General features: G+C 39.2%; 1 protein-coding gene across 11 annotated transcripts in view; it reads right to left on the bottom strand.

The window, feature by feature from the left end:
* SLC44A3 (solute carrier family 44 member 3) overlaps positions 1 to 17,915 on the bottom strand; it is a 59,807-nt gene extending 41,892 nt beyond the window's left edge. For 9 of the 11 annotated variants that reach the window (XR_011727117.1, XR_011727113.1, XR_011727118.1 and 6 more), the window contains exons 1-10: positions 17,531 to 17,913; positions 17,100 to 17,207; positions 14,468 to 14,610; positions 13,764 to 13,900; positions 12,291 to 12,384; positions 11,667 to 11,836; positions 11,035 to 11,124; positions 10,287 to 10,411; positions 8,514 to 8,700; positions 1,468 to 1,633 (exon numbers count right to left, since the gene is read on the bottom strand). Coding sequence is in view for 4 of the 11 variants with exons in the window: in XM_071750774.1 (XP_071606875.1) it covers positions 1,468 to 1,633; positions 8,514 to 8,700; positions 10,287 to 10,411; positions 11,035 to 11,124; positions 11,667 to 11,836; positions 12,291 to 12,384; positions 13,764 to 13,900; positions 14,468 to 14,610; positions 17,100 to 17,207; positions 17,531 to 17,557 (1,247 nt within the window). In the remaining 7 variants the exon portion in view is untranslated. Of the gene's footprint in view, positions 1 to 1,467; positions 1,634 to 8,513; positions 8,701 to 10,286; positions 10,412 to 11,034; positions 11,125 to 11,666; positions 11,837 to 12,290; positions 12,385 to 13,763; positions 13,901 to 14,467; positions 14,611 to 17,099; positions 17,208 to 17,530 lie in introns of those variants that run through there. The other 2 variants (XM_071750777.1, XM_071750776.1) reach the window with 2 other exon arrangements.
* Between the last annotated feature and the right edge of the window lie 86 nt (positions 17,916 to 18,001).

Here is an 18,001-nt window from a genome sequence, read left to right as displayed (position 1 = left end):
TTTGTCCTGGGGATTTAGACAGTACATGATACTAAAATGCACTGCAGCAAATAACCTAGTAAGTTGCTCATCTTTCCTGTGCCTTCTCAAGCAAGCCAATTTAAATGACGCCTTAGTGCCTCAGCACTCAGCTGCTAAAGCCTGAGGAACATGAATTTGCTTAAAAGAAAAAAGCAGCCCATTACCCACAGGACTACAACCCACATGCTACTTTCTTGTGTTGAGAGCTTCAAGAGCAAAGCAGATGAACACACGCTAAGATTCAAGTTCCTCCTATTTCTGCTCCTATCATGGCATGCAAAATAGTAGGGTGTGACTGCACAGATCTCAACCTCTGAAAAAAGCAGCATTTTAAGTTTTGCCTGCTCTTTAACTAACACCAGCTCAGTGGCACAGCTGTTGACTGTCCACAGAATCCTAGCAGAGACAGGCTCCTGACACGTTAAACACTACCCTGCCTTGGCTTTTTGGATGTGATGACAAAACCACTTAAAACAATGGTGGGCACCAGCTGTTACCAGGTCTCGTAGCTTTGCTGCTTTGTCTGTGTTGACTGCAGTAGAAAATCCTTAATTGCTTCTGCAAGCAGGCCCTGTACTGCTGTCTCTGCTGGGTGGAGGGAATAGACCATTTGGAAACCTTTCAGCAGGAGGCCTTGCTTAGCAGCAGCTGAAGCATCCAGAGACGTTCTAGAGATTGTCAAAAAAATTCCAGATAATTCTAGAGATTGTCAACAAAAATGTGCTACCTAGATTTTGGAGAAGCTCAAAGCCTCCCTTTTCAGCTGCCTGAGCCCAATGGTCCTGGGTGGCTGCACTCATTCTGTCCTCCAGGGCCCTTCGTACCTTCTCCTGCCAGGCTCCCCAGTTTACCCTCTGGTCACCTTCTTCAAGGGCTAATTCTCCAGCAAATTGTGATTATCACCATACCCCTCTGATAAAAAATTAAGAAAATTAATCCCTTAAAATGCCAGGGATTTACATAGATCAGAAGATGTCATCACTGGGCACAGAGGGACAGAGCAACAAAGGTGAGAAAGCTCATAAAATTCTTAAGAGAAAAATGTTTTCAGGATACTACTCTCTACATTATAAAAAAAAAAAAAAAATCAATGTTTTGTGAGATTTAAATCTTCCCTGTAATGGCAGGATAGCACCACTCTAATGCATGGAACAAATATAATGTCAATGGACAATATTGCAAGTCTAAAAACCAGTATAAATCATTAAAAATTGAAATTTTTCTCCGTTTTGGCCCAGTATCTTGGGTGAGCACTAGGGGTGAGTCAAATTAATATCATACACATTGTAAAAGATTATTCAAGGTGTAGCATCAAGCAACCTTATTTTATATTAAATCGGATTCCAAGATATCGATATAAATTGCAGTCTATTTGAGAATGAAAAAAAGACTGAAAGTAAATGTTGGAATATTCACAGAACTATATGGGTGTAATTCTGCACTCACCTGTTGAAGTAACAAGTAATCACTGCCCCTGCAATTGTCATTTGCTGACAGGCAAGAATAAATTCACTAGTCCAGATGAGACCAACAAAATGATACCATGCCATGTAGGAAATTCCAGACAGAGCTCTGTATTCTACCTGTCCTCCTGAAGTAGTCTGTGCAGTACCTGAAGTTGAGATTACACCACTGTATTATTACAACACATCAGACAAGGAAAAATGTATACCTAAGTGCTTCTGTCCTTTTCAACTTTTCTTCAATAAAATTACAAGAAAACAAATCGAGGTGCTATTTAATTTTATCCATTCTAACAAAGTCAAAGAGCCAAAAATTTGTAATGCAAACAGAATTTTGAAAAATACAATCTTACAAAAAGCAAAAGCCTGCTCCAAGTGAAAGGCCTCTAGGTCCATAACCTGCTATTTTTTTTTTAGTTTATCAAGCCTTAAGTCTACTAACCTTAAAGATAAACATGTTCACAGAATAAGACAATCTCTGGAGGTGAGCAGTTTCCTATTCTAACTCCATGAAAGAAATAACAATGTGAGACATAGAATTGTCTATTACTGCTAGAACAGAAGAATTATAACAAATTTTAATACTCAATGTTCTCCCATGGGACAGCACATCACCTTCAAGTTCAACACTACCACAGACACAAAGCTATCTATGAAATGGTTATCTTAGTTCTGCTTTATTTTTCTATAGTCCCAGAGATCATACTCAATTATGGCTAAAAGTAGAAAGAATAAAGATTTGCTTTCAACAATACCATCAGGTTTAGACAAGCTTTATAAGGTTTGTTTGTCTGTAAATTATGAAAAACAGTAATCTACAGCGCAGTAGCACTGCAACATTGCTATAAAGTGCTTTGAAAAGATCAAAAAATGCTACATGGGCGCATAATTATTATATGGTTACCTTAAATATGTAACTGTACAAAATAAATTGAATTAGTTTACTCCTATAACATTAGCACTACAAGAAACAGCCCTCTTAGACACTCAAACAGGAAGAAAAGAGTAAGTCTATGAATGGATTTATAGCATTCAAACTAAGCATTCTTCCCAGAACTGAGTCAATCTTATCCTCAGCACTCATTTGCTTACTGAGAAAGCCTTTGCTGAAGTACAAACACAGACATGTAGTTCCAGCTATATTGTTTTCTGAATGGAAATTTTAGCTAAACAGGCAAACTCTTTACATAGCTGTATGCTTGGTTATTCACAGAAATACTGTTGCTTCCATTATAAACAAGTTTATGTTGAGCCTGTGAAATGCAGAATTCTTGTTGGTGTGAAAAATCTACTACTCATCTCTCAGATCTCTTCTCCCTGGTTTTAAGTCTGGATGAAAAAGTTCTTTGGTTTATTGGCTCTGTTTTGTTTTGGTTTGGGTTTTTTTGGGGAGCTGAATTTTTGAGGACAGATTAATTTACTTTGGTACATTAAACTAAGCTGTGTGCTATACCACTCTTTCTTGTTCTGAATTCAGTGGATTTTTCAACTTCCTTACTTCTTCCCAAGGCTCTAGAATGCCATTTTCCTGCAGCACACAGAACTAGCCAAATATGCTAATTAATCATAGCCCTTACTGAGGGAACTTATGCAAATTATAGGTCAACGTGATACAAAAAAATCATTTTTATGCAGAGACGTTATGCCACTTCATAGCAGAATTAAGCACATTTTCCACTATACAATCCGACTGAACATTTATTGTTTTTGAAGAGGCGCATTTCAGGTTTTGCTTTTGTCTTGAAGACTGACAAATGTATGTATGGCAAACTAACTCTGTTGGTAATGGTTTTTGTCATTCCTGGCCAACCTTACACATGTGCGAGTGCACAGCGCTGAGCTCTGCTGCATAGAAGCCAGGCACACCCACCTGTGGGTTCACCACTGGTCACTTTGCTATCCAGATATGGTAACCAGTTCTTGTTACTTCACAGAAATCTCTTTACAAGGTAAACAGCTGTGTCTGACTGAGCCCCTGTCCTCTGGGCCTACCACGCATTCAGAGTTTTGTCAACAAAATTACATGCAATGTTATTTCATATTTGTCAGCCTTAGTAGCATGTACAAACTTTAAAGCTGCTGTAGATATACTGTTGAGAAAATTACATACCATTTTCCTTATCACTCCACTGCAATCTATGTGCTCACACAAGCTAAACTTTCTCAGCAAAGCCTTAAAATATGGTTTAATTTGTCAATGTTTTTCTCCAAGTACTTAACAATTAATTTTTCTGATGTACTATACTCTCAGTGATAACACTAAGTAGTCAGTAAAGAATTGAAGTCCCTACAGCTCAATCACCAAATATGGAAACCTCTGATCAGTACAAATGTTGATCTGCTGCAAATACTTCAGAGTTGTTAACAATGCAAACAGGCACAAGTGTTTCCAGCAGAATTCAGGAGAGACAATCCATGTGATTCCAGCAGCCCAGTGCTGTGTCATTCTGTCAGTGAGCACAATACAATAATACCAAAGCCAGTGGGCATATGCAGTATCACTTGCTACATTTTGGTACTTCCAGACTTATGTTAGAGGCTCTTACTCAACTCTTTCTGCAAGGTTTTGCTGATGCCTGGAGCCATAGGATGTTGTAAGCAACAAAAATTCCTTGGAAGTCTAGTTCAGCAATTTCCTTATCGGAAACAAAGAGCCACTGACCAGAAAATACTGACAGCCTGTTTATCACTTCCTGTTAACACAAAAATATGATGTGCCCTTCCCACTGCTAAGTGAGGAAAGGTTCTGGCATCGTGCATTGAATCTTCACGCTCAACAGAATTTACTGTGTTATTTTACTTTGGTTTTTTCCATGTAGTGGCATTTACTGCTAAGCTAGCTGTCAAAGAATTGAATGTCAAAGACCCTGCAGGAAATATATTTTGATTGCTGGTTTTGCTACTTCTTAGACTTATGTAGCAGATTCATTGCTCACTTGCCTACAGAATGCACCTTCATTACACAAAAATCTCATAGGGCCTTCTCATTCTACATTAAACCTGTAGGATTTATTCTATGTGGACTTCACAACATGTGCATGCTGGAAAGCTCAAATACGTGCTTTGCTGTGACACGTGGTCACTTCAATTCTGCAGTGAAAAACCACATAAATTAGCAAACAATAAGACCAAATGACTCCAAAGACATACCAGCTTTTCCAAAGCCCAGCTGAATTCCATTCCTAGGCAGCTAATGGTTCTAACTGGTGCCACTGTTTGTGCTGTCTCAAGTCTTGTGGCCTCTGGCATTTCTCCGAGTTCTCTAGATCTGGAATTCACTCAGCCTCTGCTGCTCTTAAGAGATTCTGCATTACGAAGGTGCTTAAGCAGGTGCCTACCTTAAAATGCGTAAGTACTCCCACTGATTTTAATAGGATTATCCATGTGTTTCAGGTTAGTCACGTGCATAAATACCTTTTGCAAGGGCAGGCTAGATTGCTGTAACTCCCAAGATGTTAGTTTGTCCTCAGAGTAACACCAGCTTTTGGTGGCAGTGTAAATAAGGTCTGTGTGGTCACATAACAATCAGGAGCCAGGATCAAGTGCACCAGAGCTACAAATGTTACAGAACTAGTGAGGATGCAAGGAAAATATTCAGAACAGGTGCAGCACAGCAGCAGGCCAATCTCTTTGCCCATCTATTTTAGACAAAAGACTAGTGTCTTCGTAAATTTTTCATTTTTTCAGCTTTCTTGGAATATTTGTATTTAAAGTATAGTCTGCATAGCCCCCAAAATTGTACTTGTGAGAATAAAAAGTCAAAGTGTCAAAACAAAAAAACTCAGCAGCTGTATTTTACAAATTGAATCCTAGATAGTCGGCTACTCTGTCAACAGAGAAAACAAATTACTTAAGGACAGTGCATCTTGGGATGTCTTCAGAGAAGTACTCTCAACTATTGCAAAAAGTCCCCAAAACACCAAAAAGCAAAATAAAAGTTTTCAATTTACAGGGAAGTTACAGAAAACTAATAGAAAATACAAAGCTGTTTTGCCAACTCGTTATTAACTTTACAGTACTGTTTATTTTTACATGATGTGTAAGTACTAGTTGTGTACCAGTAGATGTGTACTAAAACAACAAAACAGCCCTCAACACACTACCTTACTGTAAGCTGCTTTAAGATACAGCATTTCAGAGGACTCATGTTTGGGTTGAAAATTTGAAATAAAATCTATAGGAAGATTCTCCATACCAAGTCTAGTCTAAGGCTCATTTGTCTGAACAACAAAACAAATCTGAAGCAGAACATGGGACAGAAAAACAGCTGTCATACGTCTTGCTGGCACTGACCTCCTGTGTCACCTCGACAAATCTCCTCTACCTGAGAACTGTATAAACCAACACTTCACTGCCTCGGCAGATCACTAAAAGGCTGAAATTGCCTTCGCTGTATTCGAACTCCCCCCAGGAGGAGCTGCTCTATAACCAGAGTAGCTGTGAACAGCAGAGCAGATTCAGAAGAAGCAGTTCCACACTACTTTATCGGCACCCAGCGGGGCACTGCCGACACTACAGGTCATTTATGTGTCACTTAAGGAACACCTCAGCCACTCGACATTCCTAAGATCTCCGTTCACACCTGTTGGGGAACAACAGCCACCTCAGCACAGAGAGCTTAACAAAAAGAATAATCACAAACACAAATGATAAAATCCTTAGAATAGGGCTTGAACCAGAAAAATAATTGAATACATAGCATGGCATTTTTCTATCTGCATTCATGCTTAGGCTGGAACTTAGAACTGGTTTGGTTTATTTATCAAACGCACATTCTCTTCCAAATATTAACTTGCTAACTATTAACACAGCAATCTCACAGGACTGACATCTATGCTAGAAGTATCCTGGCAGAATATTTCAGTCAAAACATATGTTTTACATAGCTTGTCCATGTCAGAAATATATTGGCAGTGAAGTGCCTGGAAATTACATTCCCTTTTTAAAAATCTGCAAAAACTAAGTAAGTTCTTTCAAAACAGAGACAGTCCTAGAAACCTTAACATTGCTCTGCCTTCTGTACTGTACAGTTTGTCTAACTTGCTGGAACATCAGCAATCCTACCATACTATGGAGAAGACAAACAATGAAATATCTTTGAGCCAAGAGACATGTGCTGTACTATGAACGTAACAGTAGGTCACAAACTGTTTGAATCCCACTGTCCAAGCAGGCATTAAAAAAAAAAAAAAAAAAAACACAAAAAAAAATTAATGGAAATGTCTAGCAGGAAACAGAATATAGCCAGTGAAGAAAAATGGCACAAGATGAAAAAAAATCATAAAAAGTCTCTCAAAGAAAATAGCCACTGGGGTTTATTTCCCTGTGTATACACATGGAATTTGGTTTTGGATATGGTGTGCAAGCCGTGCTTGCACAATCTGTAAAAACATCCAGGAAATACCTGGTTAGTTCCCCATCCTGCACTTACTGTTAAGCTGTTTCTGTCATATGAGCTAAAATATTTCTACTCTTCTATAATTGCTGCATTTCCAAAAGCTTTTTAATACAAGGGACTCAGCTGGCATTTTCTAAATTTAGGTTCAACACGGGCAAGATTCACATCATTATGTGTGCATACTAAGAGTACCAAGTGAATTTTCCTGTGGTTAATGGGCCACCTCAACTTAACACCAAGGTATCAACATTTCCTCTAAGAGTTATTGTCAATTACATATTTAGCAAATCTACGTGTCATCACTCACTTTATTTACCTGCAGCTAGATTTACTGCAGTTAATGCTTATCTCAGCTCGCATCTGATCCAAGCACATCCACGAAATGAACAGTTGGTTGATAGCCCTGGAAATGCTCCTTTTTGTAAAGAACTGGTCTGAACCTGTGATAAGGTATCCTACATGCCCAGTCTGAAAATCACTGCTGCCTGGCTGACTGGTGCATGAATGGAATGAAGATGTTACAGAAAAGCTGACCACCACACAATGCTGAATCTACAACGTAAGTGCCACCTCTGTAAAGTGAAAAATCAGCTCAGAGGAACGTGGTGAAGACACCTAAAGCAAAGTGAATCTGCTCAACTATTTAGTCAACCAGAAACGACTCACAAAGAGACTGCATACTGGACATTCAGCCTTTCTAGGTCTTATCCTTTTGCAGGAGAAGCAGCTTAGCCAGACAAGTGTTTCAAGCAGCCATTTCTGACAGACATGAGCAACTGGGGGAAAGAAACAGAGAGACCCTGGCAAACTGGCTTGGCTCTCCAGTAGAAGCTGGAGGGAAACAGATCCTAGTCCAGCCTAAGCAATGCGAGCATGGACTCAGACAGATGGGCACTCAGTACGAGTGAATTTGGTCTTGCTAAGAGCCAGAAAAAACAGGGTAGGTCTGAGACGGAAACAGTTGTGATGGAAGAGGAGTGAGGAAGCTGACCCACAAAAGTGTGGAATACTGCCAGTTTTATAATCCCACCAGGTCTTGTGGTGGAATGTCCCTTGGTAATACCACTTCCATACTCAAAATCTGTTCTTGTGGATCTTTCATAGTGATTATTTCTACAGATCACCTCCCCTACAACTGTAAGAAGCTCTGGATTAATCCAAACACTGTAGTACCAGTCTAAATAATGATAGTAGCTGCCACTAAACTACTGCTCAGAAACAATGTTCTGTCTCCACAACAACTGGACATTGTTTATAGTCAGAGGAGATTAACATTCTCATTTCACAACTGCACTAAAAGCCATCTCCTCCATCTTATAACTTTTCTCATTTAAATACAAACATACTGTATGTATCACAACCTAATTATAAATGAATAATTAATATATATTAATATAAAATAATAAAGTAATAAATTCCACATATAGGAGCAAACACCTCTCTGCTGTAGTACTGTGACTCACGGAACTACCACAGACTTCAACAAGTGGGGAAAAAACCCAAAATAGCACAGAGTAACAGAGCTGTGTAACAATGCTAGCCCAAATTTTGTACACCAACACCAAGTCTCATATTTTCAAAGTAAACTTAAGAAACAGCATTTACCCAAAAACATAAAAGCATATACTTACCTGCAGTTCCTAGGCTAAGTAGTACAGCAACCCAAAATACCCAGAACACAATGAGAATCAGAAAGGTCCACAGTGGTTGGAACAGGAGGAAAGGAATTCTGCCTATGATTTTACCAACAATCTGAAACAGCTGTACAGTGTACTGAAGCCTCTTTCTTAGTAAAAGTATAAGGGAAAGCAGAACAACCTGTTACAGGAAATAAAAAGACAAATTGTTGGGCTTTTTTCCTTCAGAAAATTATCACAGCTGTCAAATGTGGGATCAGGGGGTACAGATTTCACAAATACAAGATAGCAAGGCATTTTATATAAATGTAATGTGCACTGGAAAAGCTTTGTGAGACACTGCCTATATTCTCAAAGAACTTGTAGATTAAAATATGATTTTCTGACATCATTACTACCGTTTCTTTAAATCAAAACAGGATTCATAAAATTGTAATTCACTCAATGGAAAGAGTCTGTTTTGCTTTACAGCAAACACAGATGTACATTACATGCTACATATTCCCTTCATAGACTCTGTATTTCATGAACATTTAAACTTTCTTCCTACTCAGGTCAGCTTGCCACTGTTGACAATGGCAGGAGAAGCAGTCCTTTTCTGCAGAAAGGACAGTAGCACAGCAAAACTAATTTGAGGGCTGTGTACACATGGAAGCAAAGCAGAAATAAAATGAAACCTCATTAAAATGTTTTTTTCTAATATAAAAAAAAACCAACCTCACCAGTAGCAAAACCTCAAGGCAAAGTCCCCACAACCTCCCCAGTTCTTTGTATATGGTAAGGGACTATAAACAGCAACTAAAAGAGCTGTAGGAATGCATAAAATAATAAATGCAACCAGTGGCAGCTGCTTCACTGGTTTTCTCTCCTGCTCTAGAAAGAAGCTACCAGCTCTGAAGAGAAGTGTAACCTGTAGCAGTGGATGTTACCACCATGCTGCAAATTACAGTCAGTTGTAGTGGAACACACATGCATACACAGGAACCTTTTCTTACCCCTTTAATATCAACAGAAATAAAAAGGTAAAAACTTACAGAGGATAATTGAAAAAATCTGATCTCTGACATGTTTATTTGTCACTGTAAACTGTCAGACTGTTCACATCTGGTGTACACCAGCCTATGGACCTTTCTCTGCTTTAAAAAAACCAGAACAATCACTTTGACAAATGTCTCATGAAGTGCAGCTTGCCTGTACATTCCTATAGAGCAATGACATCTTCAACATTACAACATCAGAGTGAAAAAAGTCACTTTAAAAGTTGCAAGCCACACAGCTTTTCAGTTGGAAAACAAGGTCAAGTAGAGAAAAACAGAAAGTAACCACATATCCTGAGCCCTAAACAATGCTGCCTGTGCTTCACCATGCTCTTCATTATCTAAAAGAGCTGCCACCCCTTTCTCCTACTATCACAATAGGCTGTATCCACAGATCTTACATTCATGTCAAGCCAGTGCCTCCCTTCACACAACATGGTTCTCCAGTTAGCTGACACAGAGACGAATGGGGATGGAACATGATTCTTTTATTTCTAAAGCACCAATACCAACACTGTACAGGGCTGAAGTGTGGCAGAGCCCTGTGCTGACAAGTGTTACAATGAAGATATAAAACTATTTAATAAAGAGAGTGTAAGCAGATATTATATTTGACTCTCATTTTTGAATTTGAAAGGAATGAGGTATTATTTTTACTGCTGCAGAACAACTGCAGTTCAAGTTTTCAAGTTAGAGCCTCTGCCATTGCTTAAGGTAACATTCTACTTACAGTAACTATTGTGGAGAAGATAGCATATCCAAGCAGAAATTTTACATTTTCTTTCTCTGTTTCCAGTTCAATGCTGGGATCATTCCTGTAGTCATAATACAGCCACCAGAGGACACCTGAGACAACTGGGCAAACAGGAGGAATGTGAGGGCAGGCAGCACTGACGGGCAGGCTGATGTCTGCCTGGCCTCCCTCAGAGCCTCTCATCCTCCTGCCCAACCTAAGCAATGCTGCGTTGCAGGAGAGAGGCACAGTACCCATGACCACAGTAAAAATTCACATAATAGTCTGTTAGTCTGAGGCAAAACCACAACAGAACATTTGGTTTCCTTGCAGTTATTCTAAAGCTCAGGCATGTAATTTCATGGAGAATATAGAAAGCTCTTATGGAATGACAAGCTTCAGCTTGACACATTCCTAACAGTTCTCATTTTCTAAAGCAAGCAATGTAAAACTTCACTAAACTGAAACAGCAGCATATTCCTAGGGGGCTTTCATCCACCTAAAGAAATGTTGTTTCCTCACATTTACTTAAAAAATGAAAATCATAATCATCCCAATGCTCAGTAGTTGGAACAGCACAACAAGATTCTGGCACCCAAAGGCAAGCAAGGCTCAGCTTGGAAATGGCTGTGGAAAGCCATGGTTACCACGGATGGCCATAGATAAAAAGGAAAGCTGTTTGTTCCTTCAGTTCAGGGAGATGATCTATTTAACTAAGCGTATGCTAAACAGTAAATATACTTACATAACAACCCAAATACAACCAGTGCAATCAACGTATGGACCAGTAGGGTTTGAATAAATCTGAAGGCTAAAACCAGTATAAAAGAGAAGGCTGAAAAATATACAAAGTAAGCTTTTTAAGAGCGTAACGACCCATTTAACTCTTATTTAAAGGCAAATGTAAGGTTCTTGCAGAATCTGGACTTTTATTTTTTAAACAACAGACTCAAAAGCAACAGCATTTAGTAAATCTGGAATCTTTTTAACATTTAAAACACAGAGTTACCTGTAACTTTCTAATAATGAGCTTGTAATTGAAATCTCTCACCTTGGGAAATATTAACTTTTCAATACTAGTCCTTCAAGACTTACGTTAAAATGATGCCATGTCTTTTTCATCAAAAATTATTACAGTCCCTTGAAATAAGGCATCTGATGATATCAAGGAAAACAGAGTCTGATATTTCATGTATCTATATTTCACCAGCCTATTAAATGCCTCCTGATAAAACACAATCAATCACTCTTTCTTAAAATGAACTCTGCCCAGAATATATGAAAAAGATCACCTTTAAATGAACAATATAGCTAATAGAAACACTTGAAACCTCATATTTTTAATTTAATACTATTATCCACTTATTTATAACTTACCGAGTGCAAGGCAACTCAGTCCTATCACAGTATCTCTTCCTGCCAATATTCCACTCAGAATTCGGTGAAAGATATCCATCTCATTAACCATACTTATTAAGACAGATGCATATTTGGAATAGCATTCAGGATTTTGTGGCACACATCGATTAAGTAATGGAAAAGATTTACTGGAAGGTTAAAAACAAAGATGGTAAAAAAATATTAATTACAGGTCAAACGGTTTCTAATCCACATTTTACATTGTTTTTATGATATTTAAGCATTCTAAAAGCCACATCAAAACAATGTTTTTAAGGTACAATTAACAGTACCAAATATTTACAAATTAAACTATTTGGCACCCCCAGCCAAGCTTCTTGAATACATTTACTGTCCTGCTTTGACAATGCTGTATTACAACAGTCAAAGATTAATTCATACCCAGGAGGAAGAGGTTTGGGACAGGACACTGTTTTGTTCACAGATGCACATGAAAACTCTTAAGGGTAGATGCACAAAAATAAATAGACAAGTAAAGCCATTTAGACTGCAAAGCACCAGGTCAAATACAAAAGGAGAGGAAATAATCTTCAAGAAACTGATTGAACAGAAGAGTGTTTTAAAATGCCCAGTAATTCTGACCTTGGTGGAACTGGCAGTGTGGGACACAGCTCAGCTGCCTTTGGATTTAATGTGTAATTGGAAATATTCAGGTTGTAAATGCAAAGACAAGAACCTAAGACAGGAAAAAAAAAAAAAAAAAAAAAAAAAGGTAACTTAATATTCGCTAAAGTTTTAGAGAAAAACACATTAGCAGTTAAGTCTTGCTTATACTTCTGCTTTGATCCCTTAGTGGGCAATATTAATCCCTGATATTACAGTAAATAACAAATTAGGTTAATTGGATAAATCTATAGTAACCTCTGCAGAATTTTTTGCCTTCTAGACCTAAGTATAATTACCATTTACTGATCATCCTGGAGGGCAGGAATACTATTTGTTCCACAGTGGGATATTTCAGCTCTAAACTCTTATTCATTAAGATAACAGAAAAGCCTAAAATGCCAGAAGCTACAACAGAACTCTAGACACCTCATGATTTAGAGCAGAATATATATGTATCCAGAAACTTAATATTTTCTGTGCTTTAGGCTAAGTATTACCTGGTACTCTGATAAGAAGCATTACATAATGCTTCTGGGAAAGAAAGGCTTGATAGGAGCCATTCAAAATGCAATACTGCCCTCTCTCTCTCAATAAACATGCAAGTAGTTTTAGCACACAGATGGAATTTCATGCAATTATATTCAGTTACACTGAAAATATTTACATAACATCACAGGTGTTTACAGCTTTCTGTACATACCAAGTGACTATAAAATATCCCCAAATTAAATTCAATTAACTTTTTTGTCAATTTAAATAGCAATTCTTGCCAAACAAAACAACAAAAATACAATGGAATTCTGATCTCCAATAAAAATGGCCACTAATATTTATATGATATGCAGTTTATGCATACCCTATGGGATAAGGGTTAGGTTGTTGTCTTTACATGATAGACATGAATTAATTTGAGCTGCTTTTTTTTATGAAACAGCTACTTCTGGCTTTGTATTGATCTTGAACACCAGAGTAATATAAAAAACTGTCAGTGGAATAACAAACCTTGGGATCTAATGTCTAAAGGAACAAAAATACTTGTGTATCTATAAAGAGACAAAAAACATTTGTGTATCTATTGAATTATTAATTAATTAAATTTAAAGAACCAATAGGACAAGTTTCTCAAAAAGAATATGAACTCTGTTCACCTACAGGCACCCCCACCAAACTACACCGGCTCATTCTCAGCAGCCAGTTTTCTGCTGGATAATCTCAGCATTGTGGAGGAATTAACCAGCACTTCTTACATAAGAGAGCTGTAATAGTTATGGAAACTATGGATTTGAAATAAAGCAGAGACAAGACATTTTATTTTCTGTTGCCATGGACTGCTCATGAAATGAATGCTACGAAACTGCTCCCTTGGGCAGCAAACATAAGAGTTACAAAGTGAAAACTGCTCAACTGTTCTACAGATATGCTGAGATATTAATATTCCCTGTTGCACACCATTATTCCTTGCAAAACTCTGGAGGTCTTCCAAAGAGTTGAGTTGCTCTTGTGGACAGCTAGACACACACAAGGAAACTGAACTGATTTTGAGGCTTTGCATTTCCAGGCTGCACGAATTCAGAAAGAACACATACCTAGAAAGGAAAAGGAAAAAAAGATCCTCTTTTGAAAAAAAACAAGATTTATGGCTTTTATAGCTTTAAACTCTGAGCCTTCTTTCTGTCTTTTTAAAGCACCACAAAGCAAATTAAACTTTTTCCACATATAATGGAAAATCATGAATATCCAAATTTCAGAATATGCTACATTTTTACAATTCATATTATGCTCTTAAATGGGATCAGAAGCTGCCAATGTGGGTGCCATTCTACAAGGACTAGTTCATGGAAGTTGACTGAATAACTGGAACACACGACATGCAACATCCATAAGTACAAAGACTGGTTTGACCAAAGTCCTATTATTTCAGATCTTATTTTAGAAGAAGCCAGCATAAAGCATAATAACATAGCACAATTTCAAATTCTATCTTAACTTTTTAATTTCACTCATTATTTCCCACCATTCTTACACCTTTTTGCCTTTCAGTATAAGCACGTATATATACAGATCGCCATGACTGATAACTAAAAGGTGTGTATATCTTTATATCTTAAGTTATCAAATATTTAATTTATTTAGACATCATATAACGTACTTACTTTTTATCTCTCATGTCCTGTCCAGAAAGAGGTGCCCCTTCTACAGGAGTATTCTTCCTGCCACATACATTCCCGAAGCTGTCATATCCAAGCACAAGCCTTTCTGCAGAACCAGCCATCACAGCATAGCCAGTTATAAACATCTGTTAAAATATTTTTGAATGTGAAATCATGCTATAATAGCTTTTCCTTCCCATTCAATAAATACTTCTTTTAAGACCATGAATTTTTGTCTCCTGGATGTAAACAGATAAATCTAAAATTCATACATCTGCACAAGGCCAGAGCAAGTCAAGTTCAGCCCTATTGCCTCCTTAGAGCTTTCCCTCACCTATTGCTGAAAGTGTATAAATTAAGCTGAGTATCACTATCACAGGAGGTGAAAGATAGGGGTCCTGATTAAAATAATAGGAAAGTAATAGTAAGGTCCTAAACACTGCCTCTACTCAACTTCACGTGTGTCACTAGGCAAGGTCAGTCAGAAGCTAATTTTTAACATCTGCTCACTGCTTCCGGTTTTTCAGGGGTGCCCTTCAAGACACATCTGGGCAATACAACTGCTGAAATGTTGCAGCTGCTCATTAATGTAATCAGAGGTGTATTTTAAACACATAAAGTAGAAATTAAAGTTAGGTTACTTGAAATTTCAAGAAGACACTTTAACACATGCAAAAAAACAGGAGAGCATCACACCGTAGCCTTAGGCCACACTGTGCTGATCTTTAAGATGCTGTAGGATCAATACCTCAGTGTATCAACTACCTGTAATTCCCAGGGGCAGCTAAGCATCTCCATTGGCTAAGTAACAGCATTCTTCAGCCAGTATAAGACACCTTGCCTAGGAATACAGCTTAAACCTTGTTTAAATGGCCTCATGAGGGGCAAAATGTCCCTCGAAAAGAACCTTTCCAAGTGCCAAGAAGCAGTAATTCTTCTGGGAAGTCAGTGAAATCCTGGGCATGACTTTACCCAAAAGGTTATTTACAGCACTGCAGCCATTAAAGAACTCGGTGATTTAATCATCTCCTCTCTCCCATGGGGTGTAAACCACATTTCACACACACCAAGGACAATATTGCTAAGCTCTGTGGCTACATGCCAACTGCTGGCAGCTGAAAGTCTTCTCAGTCCCATGCTTACCACTACGACTTTGCTGAATATCAGCTGTGCTAGAGATAGATTGCACACACCAGATCTAGCACAAATGCTTTCTTAAAGGACTTGGAGACTTTATTTTTTATTGTGCTTTTAACACTTCTAAATAAAATGGGATCTTGGGCAGAAAACAAGCATCATATACAACAATATTAGTATGCGCTTCCTAAGTCCCCAGTGTAGTCCTATTTTTGTTCATATGTTTTCAGTCTAAGTAGTTAATAGTTTTTAAAAAATCATTACTGCATGCTAATGCAGTCTCAACATGAAGACTGTTGTAGACACTTCACAATTAAAGCTGACATACTACTTGTATATGATGTTTGTTACAATAACAGTATTTTCAGATTCCAGTTTTTTACATAGTAAATATTTCTTAATAATGAAATGGTTCTCAGAAGAAAAAGGAGAAATAAGCAGGCATTGTAACTCAACCTGAAATATGCTTTCAGAAAAATACTGGCATTGCTTCTAAAAATGGATGTTACAGGTCCATTCCCATCAGTATGGCAAATACTGTGCATGTGTGATTGTTTTTCTCAAGTACAGAATACTAGATACAAGCCACAGGTATAGTTAAGTAATATGACTGCTGGATGGGTGTGTCTATACCTGCCAGTGTTACAGATTTCCACAGTTTGTAACATAGTTTCGAATTTTTTCACTATGTGAACAAATCAATGGCACCTAAAGTTATTTATATTTCTGAAAACCGGATCAAACAAAAGAAAGCAACATATGTAAGAACTGTTTTACAGAAACTGAGCAATAAAAAACAATGAGAGAAAACAAAAAATCCTAAATCCTCACCATTTGACAGATTTAATTCTTGCTTTTCCCTCCACTGATCAAAGCACTAGGCTTAAGATAGCATGTAAAAAAAACCCTATTCCATTTACAAGTTTAGCTTCAGCTTATGCAGCATTCAAAATGTGTATGTGTTCTCCTGCATTTGCTTCCATTAAAAGAATTATTAGAAATTTAATTGAAAACTGATTAAGGCTGTATTCGTGCGACTCTTGAGTAGCCTCAGACATATAAAAAAAAACTTTCATACTTAAGAAAGCTTGTTTCCAAAAGCTTGCACGCTGTTCTAAGCACAGGACAAATAGTGATTTGATAAAACATCAGACAGTCATGTTGCAAGATAACAAGGCTGCAATGGATGAGGTAAGTAGAAGAACTCACTCAGCCTGGACTAAGTAGCCAAAAAAAAAAAAAAAAAAAAAAAAAAAAAGCAAATTCTAAATAACCCAGCCCTTTGTATAGATGGCATCTAAAGCATACGGTCAGAAGTTGAAAGTCTGTGTAACAATAAAGTACTGCAGCACCACAAAGGTCATTTCTGTCCCACTGGAACCCTGTGGTGATAATTTGAGTTTAGATTTAGCATACCACTGTGCAGAAGCCCATTAACCTTCAATCTGACTTTTCTTTCAGAAAAAAAAACAAAAAAACCAAAACAAAACATGCTTACCATACCAGCCCAGAAAAGAAAGAAGAGGAGCAACCAGAGAGTGTCTGTGCACTTTCTGCAAATGACGGGTCTCCATTCCCTTAGCTCAGAAACACTACCTCCAGAATCCTAAAATGAAACAAAAACGAAGGGGGAAAATAAATAAATAATCAAACTTCCTGGGAAGTCAAAACCAAGTTTCAAACTTCTGCGATTTCTGAAAGCTCGTAACCTTGCACTTAAAATGCCAAACATCTGGTAGCTCTCTGCCTGCCACAGCTACGCAGCTGGTTCAAAGCAAAGCGAGTTCCGCTGCTACCGCAGCTCCGCACCGCCGGGCCGGGCCTGGCCCCTGCCGCACACCGCCCGCTGTACCGCCGGGGCCCCCCTTCCTTTCTCTTTCTGCCCCCTTTCTCTTCCTGCCCCCCACCGCTGCCCTGGGCCCCGCTCACCTGTTGCCCGTCCCCGCACCGCTCCATGCTCCCGCCCGCCGGGCAGGGCCGGGGTGGGCCGTGCAGCCGGGCTGCGGGGGGGCAGCAGGCGGGCCTGGGGCGCAGCGGGCTCGGCGGCCGCGGCGGGGCTCGGCTCGCAGGGGAACGGGATCAGCGTCCGTCGCCCGCGCCGCCGGGCCGGGCCCGCCCGGTAGGAGCGCTGCAGCCGAGCCGGGGCACCTCCGGCGGCTCCTCCCGCCGCCGCTGCCGGGCACTGCCAGCCCCGGCCCGACCGCGCCTCCCGGAGCCCTGCGGCGGGCGGGCCGCGGCCCCGCCGGGCAGCCGCGCTTGCCGGGGGACACGGCATTCCTGTCCCCGAAGCTCAGGCGCCGGGGGACGGCAGCGCTGTCAGAGATCTTCGCTGCCCTGCACTCCTGTAAGGAGTGACTGCCGGGGGACGCTGGGGATGGGGCAAGCAGAGCCCGGGGCAGC

This window comes from Heliangelus exortis, chromosome 8 (genome assembly GCF_036169615.1).
Source record: "Heliangelus exortis chromosome 8, bHelExo1.hap1, whole genome shotgun sequence".
Lineage (NCBI taxonomy): Eukaryota > Metazoa > Chordata > Aves > Apodiformes > Trochilidae > Heliangelus > Heliangelus exortis.
The sequence above is the reverse complement of the archived record's forward strand: the minus strand, read 5'-3'. Positions and strand labels throughout refer to the sequence as shown.